Source organism: Poromitra crassiceps, assembly GCF_964638095.1.
Source record: "Poromitra crassiceps genome assembly, chromosome: 21".
Taxonomy (NCBI): Eukaryota; Metazoa; Chordata; class Actinopteri; order Beryciformes; family Melamphaidae; genus Poromitra; species Poromitra crassiceps.
In genome coordinates, this window is record NC_139638.1 from 1,247,758 (window position 1) to 1,262,175 (window position 14,418).

Consider the following 14,418-nt stretch of genomic DNA (forward strand, 5'->3'; position numbering starts at 1 on the left):
CCAATCTACACCAGCTGTGTCGAGTTCATCAGGTGCCACCAATCATCCTCAGAGACACCGCTCCTATAAGAGGGCCCGCAGTCTACAATCCAGTGCTTGATCGTACTGGTCACAGTGGTTCCATCCCTCCGGCTCCCTCCAGTGTCTCCCAGGCCCAGCTCCTCCACCGTTCTCCTCTACTCCTCCGGATCCCTCTCTCCCTCCGCTCTCCCCCACTCCTGGATCACCCTCTCTCGGACGGACCTCCCCCATTGCTCAGGACTACGGCTCTCTCTCCCTCGGACTTCCCCTCTCGGATCTCGGACTTGGTCAGATAGCAGGTTACACGCACATGTACAACACCCAGCGCCATCTATATAACTGCACCACACTAGCTACGCACGTTAGACACACACCCACACACACACTTTGGTTCTACACACACCTCACCTACATTCTGCCCGTACACCCATACATTCCCCTCCACGAAGGCCCCAGATTTAGTTCAGCCCCTTTTTGTACTATTATTATTTTATTAAACATTACTTGTATTTGAATCCTTGTGTCCGTCTGTCTCTGGGGTTCTGCCACATTTGACTATTGATTCGTTTGGTCACAACAAAGAGCACCTTAAAATCGATTCTAAAATCAACCGGTAGCCAGTGGAGAGACTTTAAAACAGGAGTTATGTGGTCAAATTTCTTAGTGTTTGTCAGCACTCTGGCAGCTGCATTTTGAACCAGTTTCAGCTTATTAATGACTTTTTTTGAAACACCGGTGAGAAGTCCATTGCAGTAGTCTAGACGACTAGAAACAAATGCATGAATTAGTCTCTCGGCATCTTCATGAGAGAGGAAAGGTTTGACTTTGGCAATGTTCTTAAGGTGGTAGAAAGCAGTTTTTGTTACATTTCGAATATGGGCATCAAAGTTTAATTCTGTGTCAAATATGACACCCAGGTTCCTGGCCTGGGAGGTGACATGAAGCCCTCTGCTTTTTAAGTGGGTAACAATGGTTTCCCTTTTTTTTTTGTCACCAATTACCAGGATTTCAGTCTTGTCCTGATTGAGTTGCAGGAAATTATGGCTCATCCACTGATTAATTTCGGAGATGCAGTTCAGGAGGTTGTCGATGGGTATAAGGTTGGGGGGGGTGACGGATAAATAAATCTGCGTGTCGTCAGCATAGCAGTGAAAGTCAATGTTAAATTTTCTAATAATGGCACCTAAAGGAAGGAGATACAGATTGAAGAGGATAGGACCCAGGATGGATCCCTGGGGCACACCACAGGGACTTTGAACTCCCATTGAGGAAAATTAATTTACATAGACTGAGTATTCACGGCCACAGAGATAGGTTCTGAACCAGTTCAGGGTAGTGGGTGAGAGACCAACCCATGAACTGAGCCTAGAGAGAAGGATCTGATGATCAATCGTATCAAAGGCGGCGGAGAGGTCTAACAGGACTAGGATAGAGAGGTTGCCTTTATCAAGGTTAACTCTGATGTCATTTACCACTTTTATCAGGGCAGTCTCAGTACTGTGCATGGCACGGAAGCCAGACTGGAATTCATCAAGGATGGAGAATGTGGAGAGATAATCCGATAGTTGCCAGAAAACGAGCTTTTCGATGATTTTACCTAAGAACATAAGGTTAGAGATAGGCCTGTAGTTGTTGAGAATAGAAGGGTCTAGGGTGCTCTTTTTAAGAAGGGGCTTGACTATGGCGCTTTTAAAGGTAGAAGGAAAAATGCCCGTTTGAAGGGAGTGGTTGATTAGAGTTAATAATTCACCAGAAAAACATGTAAAAACATTTTTAAAGAAGCTAGTCGGGATTGGATCAAGAGCACAGGTAGATGATTTAAGACTGTTGATTGCTTTGTTTAATAGCATTTCATCTATAAGGTTAAAATAACTAAAAGAGCTTGTCGGAGGAGAGACAGGGAGGATTTCTGCAAGGTCACCAGTACGATTTGTGGAAATAGCAGTCCTTATATTTGTTATCTTGGTAACCCTTCCTTTTACAGTCCGGTAATTACCAGGCATTTACCCGGTAACTACCAGGTAATAACCTGGTAATTAGAAGTATTTACTGGGTTATTACCCAGTAACTACCAGGTAGTACCAGGTAGTTATACTGGGTAGTTCCCGGGTAATTACCCGGTAATTACTATATATTTTTCTGAATATTACCTGTTATTTACTTGGTGATTACCTGGTATTTACCCAGTAATTATATATTACAGATTGTAAACCTCCACTATCACCCATCAATTAGTCTAAATGTGACCGTGTTAGTGTGACAATAACTCAGATCTTTATAAGGTAATTACCAGGTATATACTCAACATTGGACAGGTATTTACCCAGTAACTACCAGGAATTTACCTGGTAATTAGTAGTATCTCCTGGGTAATAATCTGGTAATTACCAGGTAAATACTCGATAATGACTAGATATTTTCTTGACAACTACCAGGTATTTACCTGGGAATTATCTGGCATTTAACCAGTAATTATAGATTACAGAATATAAACCTTCCACTGTTACCTATCAATTCGTCTAAATGTGAGCATGTTAGTGTGACAATAACTCCGATATGTACAAGGTATTACCAGGTATGGACTGGTATTTACCTGGTAATTAGAAGTATTTACTGGATATTTACCTGGTAGTTACCTGGTATTTACACTCTAAGAACAAATTAGTTATTATTATACCCAACTATGTGGTTATGCAATTTTTGACCCTTTATGAGTTATTATACATGGAATTTGTCATATTTGTGCAACCCATGCGCTGAATCAAAATATTGGACAGCCCTCATGACGATTTTGACGTCACAGACAAGACCTCCCCTCCCTCATCTACCCACTGTGTTGATTATTTCAGTGTGGTTTACCCACTACCTAGCGTTGCCAGTTTGGGCGTGAGTTTTGGCTGTTTTTGAACAGTGTATGAGGCTCTGTGGGCTGGAAACCAAACGCTGCATCTGGCAACACTGCCCAGGGCACACAGAGAGAGAACTTGCTGCTCACCCAGAGTCCAGACTGGCTGACTTGGCTGCGTGTCTTCGTGATCCTCGAGGAAGCAGGATAATATCAAATAAAAGGTTTGTGTACACTTTTAGACCTACATTGCTAATTCCCATACGGGCGAACTATCATTGTCTGTGTAACGTTAGCTAATATTACCTAATATCATGTAGCCTGTTTTTCCCCCCCTTTTTATCAAGGCTAGTTAGCGTTAGCTGGTTTGGTTAACGTAGCTAGCCATCTATTTACATTTCAGCTAAAGGCTCGTGCGGGCTTAACGTTAGATTTAAAGACAAATTAAAGTTTCTTATAGCATATGCAACTAACGTTAGACGTATTGGCTGTTTTGCGAGGGAACGGCTGAGATAACTAGTGTAAGCGTTATTTATTTTCCCTCGTTTTGTTTGGTTAAGGTAGCTAGCTATTTACATTTCAGCTAAAGGCTCGTGCGGGCTTAACGTTAGATTTAAAGACAAATTAAAGTATCTTATATCATATGCAACTAACGTTAGACGTGTTGGCTGTTTTGCGAGGGAACGGCTAAGATAACTAGTGTTAGCGTTATTTATTTTCCCTCGTTTTGTTTGGTTAACGTAGCTAGCTATTTACATTTCAGCTAAAGGCTCGTGCGGGCTTAACGTTAGATTTAAAGACAAATTAAAGTATCTTATATCATATGCAACTAACGTTAGACGTGTTGGCTGTTTTGCGAGGGAACGGCTAAGATAACTAGTGTTAGCGTTATTTATTTTCCCTCGTTTTGTTTGGTTAACGTAGCTAGCTATTTACATTTCAGCTAAAGGCTCATGCGGGCTTAACGTTAGTTTTAAAGACAAATTAAAGTCTCTTATATCATATGCAACTAACGTTAGACGTGTTGGCTGTTTTGCGAGGGAACGGCTAATATAACTAGCGTACCAGTAGTAGCCTAACATGCCATTGTTTCTCTGTTAGCTAACGCTAGTTAGGCTGGCTATGTCAATGCCTACTGTCTGCTTATGGCTAGCCAATATTTGTTTGGCATAGCTGTAAGCTAACGTTAGTTAGCCTGGGTGGCAGGGCATACACTTTGTAATTTATAATATGGGAAAACGGTTTGCGGGCCGGTGTTTATTATGTTGGTGCACACAGTACATGGCGGACTGTTTAGCTGTTGCTGGAAAACGTTAGCTCAGCCAGTCAAGCTTGTTGTGACCAAACATCACCGCATTCAAAGTACTTTATCCATATAAAACCCATGCTTTACCCAAAATAAAGCGTCCAGGTTTTGTTTTGGTCGGTGGCTCCAAAAAACAAGATATTTGTCTGTTATAGGTATCAGCTTAAAAATCCCTCGTATCAGCATCATAACAGGCATTCAAATAGCTATTTTATTGGTGTACTGTAGCTCCCTTTGTTTGTTTCAGGTTGGGCCAATGGACGTTTTTGTCAGGGGCACATTGGCGGAGTGGCAACTCCAACACCTGATAGATAGTTTTAAAGGTAAGGTTTCTATTTTATTTTTTATAAATATTCTTATGGAAAATTGTTATTTCTTTAGCCCAAGCTCGGCCTCGCCTGCCCTATTGGCACACCTGTGTGTGTGTTGCTCTCACTAAATGTTATTGCATCAGTGATGTCACAATGCCTCCATGTGTATGTGTTTGTGTGCCTCATTATATCACTGATTACATCATCAGTAAGGCTGCAACTAACGATTATTTTGATAATCTGTCTATTATTTCTTCGGTTAATCGATTTAATCGGATCAAAATAAATGCGCTGATTTTATAAAAAAAACAAATGTCCCAAATTGACTATTAGTGCACAAAAGTGCTGCTTTAATGGACAAGAGCTGTCTAAACAATTAGCCCATGAAAAATAATTTTATCAATAATTAGTTGTTGCAGCCCTAATCATCAGTGTGTGTGCCCCCCTATGACATCACTGATCAGTCTTGTCACAATGCCTCCTTGTGTGTGTGTGTGACATCACTAATCAGTCTTGTCACAATGCCTCCTTGTGTGTGTGTGTGCGCCCTTATGTACGGCAACCATTTTAGGGCATCCTCGTCCATCAGAGTATAGGCTATCGTTCCTCAGTCTAAGCGTTGTCAGTTGTCAACGCTTAGACTGAGGAACGATAGCCTATTCATAGCTTTCAAGGGGCGTTACGTGCTGCCGGGAACGCCCACCTGGCGGTCAAAAAAAAACTTGTTCATTCCACTGCCAGCCAAGTCGACTAGTTTCTCACGCTGTGTTTGTTCAGCCGTTTGTACACACGTCTTTGCGGCCAACATTTCATCAAAGGTAAGCTCAAGTAACGTTAACGGGGTATTTTAATCATTATTGTAACGTTACTTGAGCTTACCTTTGAGGAAATGTTGGCCGCAAAGACGTGTGTACAAACGGCTGAACAAACAGCATGAGAAACTAGTCGACGCGGCTGGCAGCGAATGAACAAGTTTGTTTTTTGACCGCCAGGTGGGCGTTCCCAGCAGCACGTAACGCCCCTTGAAAGCTATGAATACTCTGACGGGCGAGGATGCCCTAAAATGGTTGCCGTACTTATGACATCATCACTGATGACATCACATCAGTGTTTCCCATTCATAATACATTTATGGCGCACCGCCACAACAGATGTTGACGTAGTTCCCCCTCCAAACTCCACATTGGTCGGTCTCTCTCTCTCTCAAACTACCCGAGTGATGATTGAGCGCTATAAGGGCCAATCAGAGGCAGAGTAGGACGGGTCAGATGTCGTTTTCAAGACACGTGATCGATTACCAAATGCATCGTGATTCATTGTGTGGGAGGCTCATAAAGTCCGCTGTCCGGCAGCCAGGAAATACACATCACAGCTTCTCGTCGCATCTGCTTCAAAAACACCTCGCTGCATTGGCAGCGGTCGTCAGACTGACAAAACAGCAGTCTGTGAAGCACTGGGGAGCAGGGCTGCGTGTGTGACCAGGTTAAAGACAGCTAATATCAGCCAGGCACTGTTCACTCATTACACATCAAACAATCTGGGAACCCAGTCTATTTTTCTGGCTTCCCAGATTGCACATCAAATGGCATAAAAACAAATCTGTCTTCTGCTTGACTGCCTCCAACTCTGTGCATTGCGCTGAAAGTATGCCATATCACACTCACTGTAAAGAGTGCAGCCCACTGCACTTCACGTTCTCTGTTTCATAAGTGAACGGAGTGGAGCCAAAGTCACTCCCTCTCCAGGCATACGAACCAAGGGATTTCATCTGCCATTCATTTTCCCATCGACAGTTCGTAAAATGCTTGTAAGGATTGTTTTACTTGGTCAAACCAAGTGATTCAGCTATATTTAGAATCAGAGACCATATAACATTTCACTCTGGTCAAAAATAAAAATGCTAAATTTTATTTATTTTTTATTTTTGGTCCAAATGAACCATAAACTCTGTTCTACCTATCATGCATTCCATGTATGGCTTTACACAAAATATGGAGAAACATACATTTGCCACATTCAATTTAATGATCCAAATTATGTGTCTATTCTGTATACAACAACCCAATCTAAGGGAACATCACTGTTGTACATATTATGTATAATAGATAAATAATCCAAATTAGGAGGAAAAATTTGTTAAAAATGGTTGTTGCCTCAGTCTCTCTCGTGAGCCTCAGACCGATGAAATCATCATTGATGCAGTGTTTCCGCTACCATTCTACAGAAAAAAAAGTAGTTTTTTTGTTTGTTTTTTAGGATCTCAATAAACCTTTATGGCATATTATTACAATACAACAATACTGGTGTTGACAATAATAGAAGATGCCAAATCATTTAAAACAATAAGCATATTGCTTTTAGGAGCATCGTGCCAGCGTGGGCCGCTGTTCGAGCGCAGCCATCTTCTCTACCTAACGTTAGCCGGCTGGCTTCCGCTAGCAACAACAATGCACACAGAAGCCATTAAAAACTTTTATTTTGAAATCTGATATTGGAACTGAGCTATCTAGTGTATTAATGATCTTTTCTTCACTTAATACCTACGCACGTTATGCAAATCGCCGTATTTACGTAGTCAATGACTTCGACTAACCGCCGAGTCAGGGACAGCCCTAGATGTATGTCATTGTGTTTTTCTATGTTTACAGTCCTACCTCTGAGACCAAAAAGGCCATGGCTTCAGCTTTGATTCAAGGATTTCCCTGCTTGAAAGACTCATCAGGCAGTGGCGTGAGTAGTTTTTGATAAACCTCATAATGATGTTAAATAGAAAAACATTTGTTTTTTGAAGAACACGTGAATGTGTTTGATAAATGCAATTATTAGTGACCTTTATAGTCATTTTAAAGTGCTGGGGCTTATCAGATATTTTGTGTAAAGTAGAAAATGGAAAAGACAAAAAGAGGCTTGTTGTTCCATGGTGTCGAGGAGCTTAACCTATTGATACCCAAGCGCGCGCTCTGGAACGGCATTCTAAACCTAATGCATGTTTGAAACCACCCCCTCTATCCCTGAGGTTTGTGAACAATTTGACGGAACGGTCGGCGTTCCCTAAAACCTTTGTTTCAGCGTTCGTACAAAGTCTTGAAAGTTTGGAAAATGCTTGATTTTAACAGTCATGTTTTCAAGGTTAGGAATATGCTTGAATTTGAATATCCTCCTTGAAAAGTGCTTGATTTTCAACATAACCTGGTGTTTCATCTACACATTACAATCACTCATGTAAAACAAAAATCTTTGAATACCTGAAATGAGATTCTGACATGGGCCTTTTCATTAGAAATGATTATATTTGCCAGAGCTCTCAAATGCTTTTTATTTCATGTTTCTAGCTACTATAGAGGCTGAGAAATGTAGGTTTTAGTGAACGTTGACAATTACTGCAGCCCCAGTAATGTTTAGCGATCCCCGTTTTGCAGTCATCTTGAACTGTCACTCAGAGCCTTTGCTAGCATGCCAACAGTCACATCATCTGGGTCTGAATAGTCTTTTCCATTGATGTCTTCGTCCTCAAGTAACTCATACTCCATTCAGCTCGTCAGCTATTTTACTGTCTGAAACGTGGCAGAACTGCCAACATTCACTAAAACCTTGAGGCTTAGCAGATTGAAACACGAGATAAATAAATCTGAATTGAAGTCATTATTTTCATCCTCAGTCTAAATAGCTGTCGTGCTCGGGACGAATGGCACTTGCTTCACTAGCCTCGTCAGCCATGTCTGAAGTTCAACTTTGAAAACTACACTGTCCAGGCTAAAAGAAAATCCTATGAAACCCACAATATATTTCGCCTTCCCCACGTATATTTCAGTGAATCACGATGCATTTCATTGGTCACTTCTTAAAATCAACGATTCTACTACAGGTCGCATCCGGTGTGGGTGTAAGATCTGCTCGCCTACCAGATCAGATCGCGCACGCATTGTGATTGGCTGTACGTCGGGCACGTGGGATTAACGTGTGTAAATTGTCATAAAGAATTTATTTTACTGGACAAATGTGAAACTGTCAGTTACAGACACACAAGTCCCAGCCCCAGAGTAGCAAACCTTCTCGACAACCGCATCCCAGCTGGGGAGTGAGAGCCGACCGCCAGCCGGGAAATGAGCCGCGGCGTCCATGAGTGTCCGAGTTGACTTTTTGTCATTCTTTCATATTTGTGCAGATATTAACATTTCTGGTGGACTGAAAATTGTGAGTGCCTCCTTTGACTTCCATGCTGTTTGATGCTGTTGTCATGCACCAAGCAGTGGGAGCTGTAATTGGTCTACTTTTCTGGGGACAGACAGATAGACGTACAGACAAACCCTGTTCTAGATGGCTTAGCCACACCCTGTGGCCACGCTGTCGAAATCAGAATGTGCCTCATCTCTATTCACCAAAGATTTTCATTTCTTGCCAGGAAATATGGTACACCCAAGGCCGGAACCACCGTCCAGCCACTGGATTCCTTGAAGAGAGGCTTCGGAACACTAGAAAGAGGCTGAGATCCGTGAGCAGGTCACAGAGCACGCCGCAGAGCACGCCACAGAGACCACCGCAGCGCCAAGGAGACGCTCGTGAAAGGGCATACATACCAGGTAATGGTTGAACTGAAAAATAAGTTGGTGAAGCAAAATATCAATATAATGTAGTTATTGCCAATATTCTTATGTGTACTTTTTATAGAATCTACCATATCCGAAGAGCGAGCCGAACAGCTAAAAGAATGGCTGAGACTCAATTCTCAGCCCCGCACCCAGGTGGAGACGTACATGCAGGATACAGTCGTGTACAGGGCCAAGTGGATAAGGGGAAACAACTCTAATATACACGAGATCCTCGAACAGTTCCCACATCTAACCACTCCGGGCATATGTTTATTGGAATATAATTTTACATATAATGAGCATGCATTATTTATAACATCTTTTGTTAGTATGGCAACTGCCATATGGAATTTGTGTTTTAAAACTTGTTTTCCATTCTTTAGATTGCACAGGACTTTCTGGCTTTGCATGGAGAGGCTGCACCAAAACTTTTTGAAACATGGCTGCCTGTATATGCACAGAAGATCCTGCACCTGGCGAGACGGGAAGGGAAACTCACATTTCCTTTAGACGGATTAACACTGGGTAATTGTTGTTGTCCAGCAGAGTTTGCAAATGTCAATATTAGCATAGGTTTTATTATATTTGGCTACTAAATGACCAAATCACAGATATGCCAACATATACAATTGTTTTCCTACAGATGCCAAGGGGGAACTTGCCCTGAGACAGCTACCCACAATGCTTCCACCAACTGTTTACAGAGTTGGCCGAAAAGTGTACCGGCACACCATTGAGGACTCCAAGTTGGCCTTCATTGACCATAAGCCTGTAAGTCCTTCTGCATATTTAAAGGGAAATGTTATTCATTTTAAGAATGTGCATGTCATTCCCGGGCTCCAGAATAATTCAGTAAATAGATGTATTTCTGAACATGAACTGGTAATCACAAAATTTGATCCATAATATTAACCATAATAAAAACGGGCATTGTGAAATTCACACCTGGTGAGATGAATAGTCCAAAAGTCAATCAGGTGATATTTAATAATTTTCTTTGCATTTACATGTTTGTTTTATCTCAGATCTTAGTCATCTTGCCTTTTTAAATGGATAGTTCTGATTTTTTGATGTTGGGTTGTATGAGGTACTTGCATACAGTCAGTGTACTAATGCAGCCTGTGCGGTCCCAGTTGGAAGACAGGCCACGTCAGGCAAGTAAGAGCTGTCTGCTGAGTGTGAACAGGCTCATGAGCAAAGAGGTCAAACAAAACAAAACAAACAAAATGCTTCCATACTGCTCAGTTAGCGTAATCCAAGTCTCCAAAGCCCTGAGATGCCAAGTTGACTTGAAAAGACATCATTTACACGCAGTTTTAGCTGAAATTGGCATTGTAGAGGGCTATAGTAGCTGCTCTCCTTATCACTTGAGCACCTGGGTTACAGAGCTCAAAACAAGGTGTAAAATGATGTATTTTCAAGTCAACTTGGCATCTCAGGGCTTGCAGAGACTTGGAGGTGAGCAGTATGGAAGCATTTTTTTGTTTTGTTATTATCATTATTATTATTAATAATAAAAAAAAAGGTTTTTGCCATGACCCTGTTCACTCAGCAGATAGCTCTCCATTTCTACAAACTTGTACCTCATACAACAACATGTTAAGAAATCCAAACTATCCCTTTAAGTAGGACCAATGACACCCGATGTAAAAAATAATTGATCTATTGACATTTTCCAAATTGTGGGGAGATGGCGATGCTTCCTCACAAATATGAGTTGGCTGTTCAAATTGTGCGATCATGTCGAGCCAGACACTTCCAGATGTGGTGAGGCAGATCTGGTCACATTGCACTGTGTGTATTACACCTTGCTCCTTCGAGCTATAATGTAAAAGCTGTGCATGAATTGACAGTCACAAAACAGTGTAATCAGATTCAGAACAGGGGCTGTATGTTTTTTAAACATGTGACTGCTCTTTTATACTGGTGTTCCAAATATGTTGGCCATTTAAGTCTGTTTATAGTGCTGAATGGCACAGTATTGTTGTTTTTGTCAGCAGCATGCACATTTTAGCCTTATGAAATAGGGAAAGCAAAATGTTGCCTGATTTTAACAGACAATTCTTTAACAGGATTTTACTTGGCTGCTTCCTTTTTAGCTGTGACCAGCAGCTCTAGAAGTCAGTCAGTTGCTCGGTCCACAAAAAGTTCACCACCCTTTAGCGGGTACAGTTTTCACCCTAGAGGCTGGAATTTGGCATGGAGGTCAAGTGTGTGTGAAGGGCACATGGGGGGTGGGCAATTTTCGAAAAGCAGGATAGGATGGCAGGGGCACAGGGCTGAAATGTGTCATGGAGGTAAAGTGTGTGAAGGTGTGTTGTGTTCATGCCAATTGGCTAAAAGGGGGGTGGGGGATGGGGGTTTCAAAATGCAGGGTGGCCTGCACCTGCCATCCTGCATCTATCTATCATCATCAGTATATAAATGGGAGCTGGGGCTCTTCTGTCTGTCCCACTAATGACATCATCAGTGATGTCATAAACCACCAATGACATCAGTCCCACTGATGACATCATTAGTGATGTCAAACCACTGATGTCATCAGTGATGTCATAAATTGTGACATCAGTGATGTCGGAGGCATTGTGCCACACACACTGATAGAGATTAGAGATGCTGCGATCCGATCATGTGATCGGATATCGGCGCGATATCAGCCAAAAAACATGGATCGGATCGGATCGGATTCCAGCGAAAATGACCGATCCAAGGCTCCGATATAAGCACTCCATTCCATGACTCCGCTCCAGGATTTCTATCCAGCATGCAGCAGCAGCAGCAGCAGCAGCACACAGAGGCCGCGTTGAGCCTAGGATGGCCAGGGCCAAAACGTCAGACACACCCGTCCTTAACCTATGTGCGATTCGAAATCACGCGTCCGCACCATAGACTGGCAAACATGGCCGCCCCCAGTGTGGCTGTCTGACAGTTTCAAATTATAACAAAACAACCACTATTGCAATTTGCAATACATGTCCCGCAAGGTTTCTGAGATTAGGGGAAAGTCTGAGCTGGCGTTACGCTAAACCAAACGTGGGGATGAGGCAGCGGATTTGTTTTGGCGTTAATGTTAGCTGTTGTGATGATGGCTAACGGGGCTAACGTTAGCTAGCTGGTTATCTAGTTGCAGGGCAGCGCTCCACAAGCTTGTTGTGACCAAAACCCCCGCATTTAAAGCATTTCATACTCCCAGAGCTGGCGTAAACCATAGAGAACCTCATGCATTAGCCTACTCAAAATGAAACGTCCAGGGTTTGTGTCTCCAAAATCAACTAACGTTAACGTTACATGCAAGCTAACGTAGCTAGCTGCGGAGCACTCGATCTATAAGGAAAACGAATGCGCACATAGCCTACATAATTGTCAACATCACATACATGTATTTTCTTTAATCTAGACTACAGGCATCATTTTTCAGTCAAAAGTGAAACGACACAGATATGATGGCGTATAGTGAGGCTTTCCATGCCTCACTATAGAACTGGCACCATGCAAAATTCAGACCGCTGTGATACACTTTACTAAAAAAAAATATATCACAATAGTGATGTCAGATTTGCTTAGGTCAGAGCTATGGAATTTTAAATCATCCATCTTTGCTCACAACATTTGCCCTTTCTTTCTTCTTCTTTTTTACCCCAGGTGTGCATAAAATACAGGTTAAGAACTTATGGAAAAGTCATGGAAATGAATTAGATGAACTAAATCGTTTACATACTATATTACCAAAGCACACACATACATACCTAACCCTAAAAATGTTTGTTGCCTGCTAGCTATCAGACAGCATAGAGAGACTTAAATATGTGCTGTATCGGTATCGGATCGAAATCGGTATCGAATCGGGTATCGAAATTTGATCGGAATCGGATCGGTTTTGAGCTAAAATATCGAAATCGGATCGGAATTGAAAAATCTCGATCGCAGCATCTCTAATAGAGATGCCTAGTTTTGGAAAATTGCATATGTGGTCACAGCTATTGCGAATGTGTGCTTGTTTATTCAGTATCGATATTGTTATTACACCCCAACTTGGTATTCTATCCTGCTTACTCTTTGCTTTGCAACATAATCTTTTACTTTGTTTGATTTGTCTTTCTGTCTTGCTTTCTTTCTTTATTTCTTAGGCTGGAACAAACATGGTGGAGTACCTCCATCAGGCTAAGTCGTCGAGACCGTACCCCTACGTCCTGTCACTGGGAAATGACAACCACCGCTCCTCTCAGGCGTTCGTCATTCTCGAGGGACAGGCTTTGGAGCAAAGCACACTGCTTCAGGCGGTTGATGTGTGCTTCAAGGTATTTTATATCTTTGACATCGAGTACCCAAAGCAGTGTGCGCACACATGGGAATTCCTCCAGACAGTGGTCTATGAAATGGGAGGAAGGGAGTCTACACAGGTCAAATTTCTCCGTTCCTCAATACTTGCTTGCAAGTAGAGGCTAGTAGTCCTTTTTCTTCTGCTGCCCATTGGCTCAGAGTAGTTCTATGTATCTCTGGTTAAAGCAAACTGTTCTTGACTTTTACATGGGCATTGTTCGTGTTTTAGTATTTTTCATGATGCAAAATGTAGTTCATATTTACACCATATGCTCAAACAGGGAGTCTACTGCAAGTTAGGTGTTGAGGCAAAGGGCTAAAATGGTGGATTCTTCCAGCATAATTTGGAAAAATATTTACAGGCTGATTGACTTTTTTTTTGGCACATATGAAGCATGAATAAATTCTCATATTGATCTCTAAACCTTTAATTGCACTTTTTTACAATTTACAATTTACACAGTGGCACTTTAAACTCTGCACAAATATGTTCTATTTAGTTTGTGTTCATCAGAGACCAGGGGAGTCTCTCCTTGTCATGTAGCTACTAGCTAGCTGTTACTGTCGCAACTGTTTTGTAGAGATCTGGATGTTGTTGAGAGTTGAAACGGATAGGATTCATTATTAGAAAGGGGGAAAACGTTTTATTGTTCAGTGTGTGCTCCCAATGACAGAGTAAGGTGTCTTCATTATTGATGTCAAAGCCAGTGGTTGTTGGCTTGTTTGTGTGGTTTTTGTGTGGCAGCCATCTTTTATATATCAGGGCTTGACATTAACTTTTTTAGCCATTGGTCTTGTCATTAAAAATGTAAATTAACTTATCAAATGGACAATTCACTCAGTTCTACTGATACATTTGTCATCATCTTTCACAAAGCAGAATAAAAATGGATAATATGGGTCCCCACATAATATACTTGGGTGGCCGTAAATATACCTGGGCGGCCCACCAAAGTAAAGTTTGTTTGAGACTTAACTTGTCCGATGGGGCAAGTAATGTCAAGCCCTGAATAATGAATGTGGCTG

At 41.9% G+C, this 14,418-nt stretch overlaps 1 protein-coding gene across 1 annotated transcript; it reads left to right on the plus strand.

Annotated features, from left to right (window-relative positions):
* The first annotated feature begins 9,470 nt into the window (after nt 1–9,470).
* Nucleotides 9,471–14,133, plus strand: LOC310795650 (uncharacterized protein). Its single transcript, XM_083657737.1, has 3 exons — nt 9,471–9,597; nt 9,716–9,843; nt 13,200–14,133. The coding sequence occupies exons 2-3, from the start codon at nt 9,754–9,756 to the stop codon at nt 13,509–13,511; spliced, it is 402 nt and encodes a 133-aa protein (XP_083513863.1). The 5' UTR covers nt 9,471–9,597; nt 9,716–9,753; the 3' UTR covers nt 13,512–14,133.
* Nucleotides 14,134–14,418: the final 285 nt, after the last annotated feature.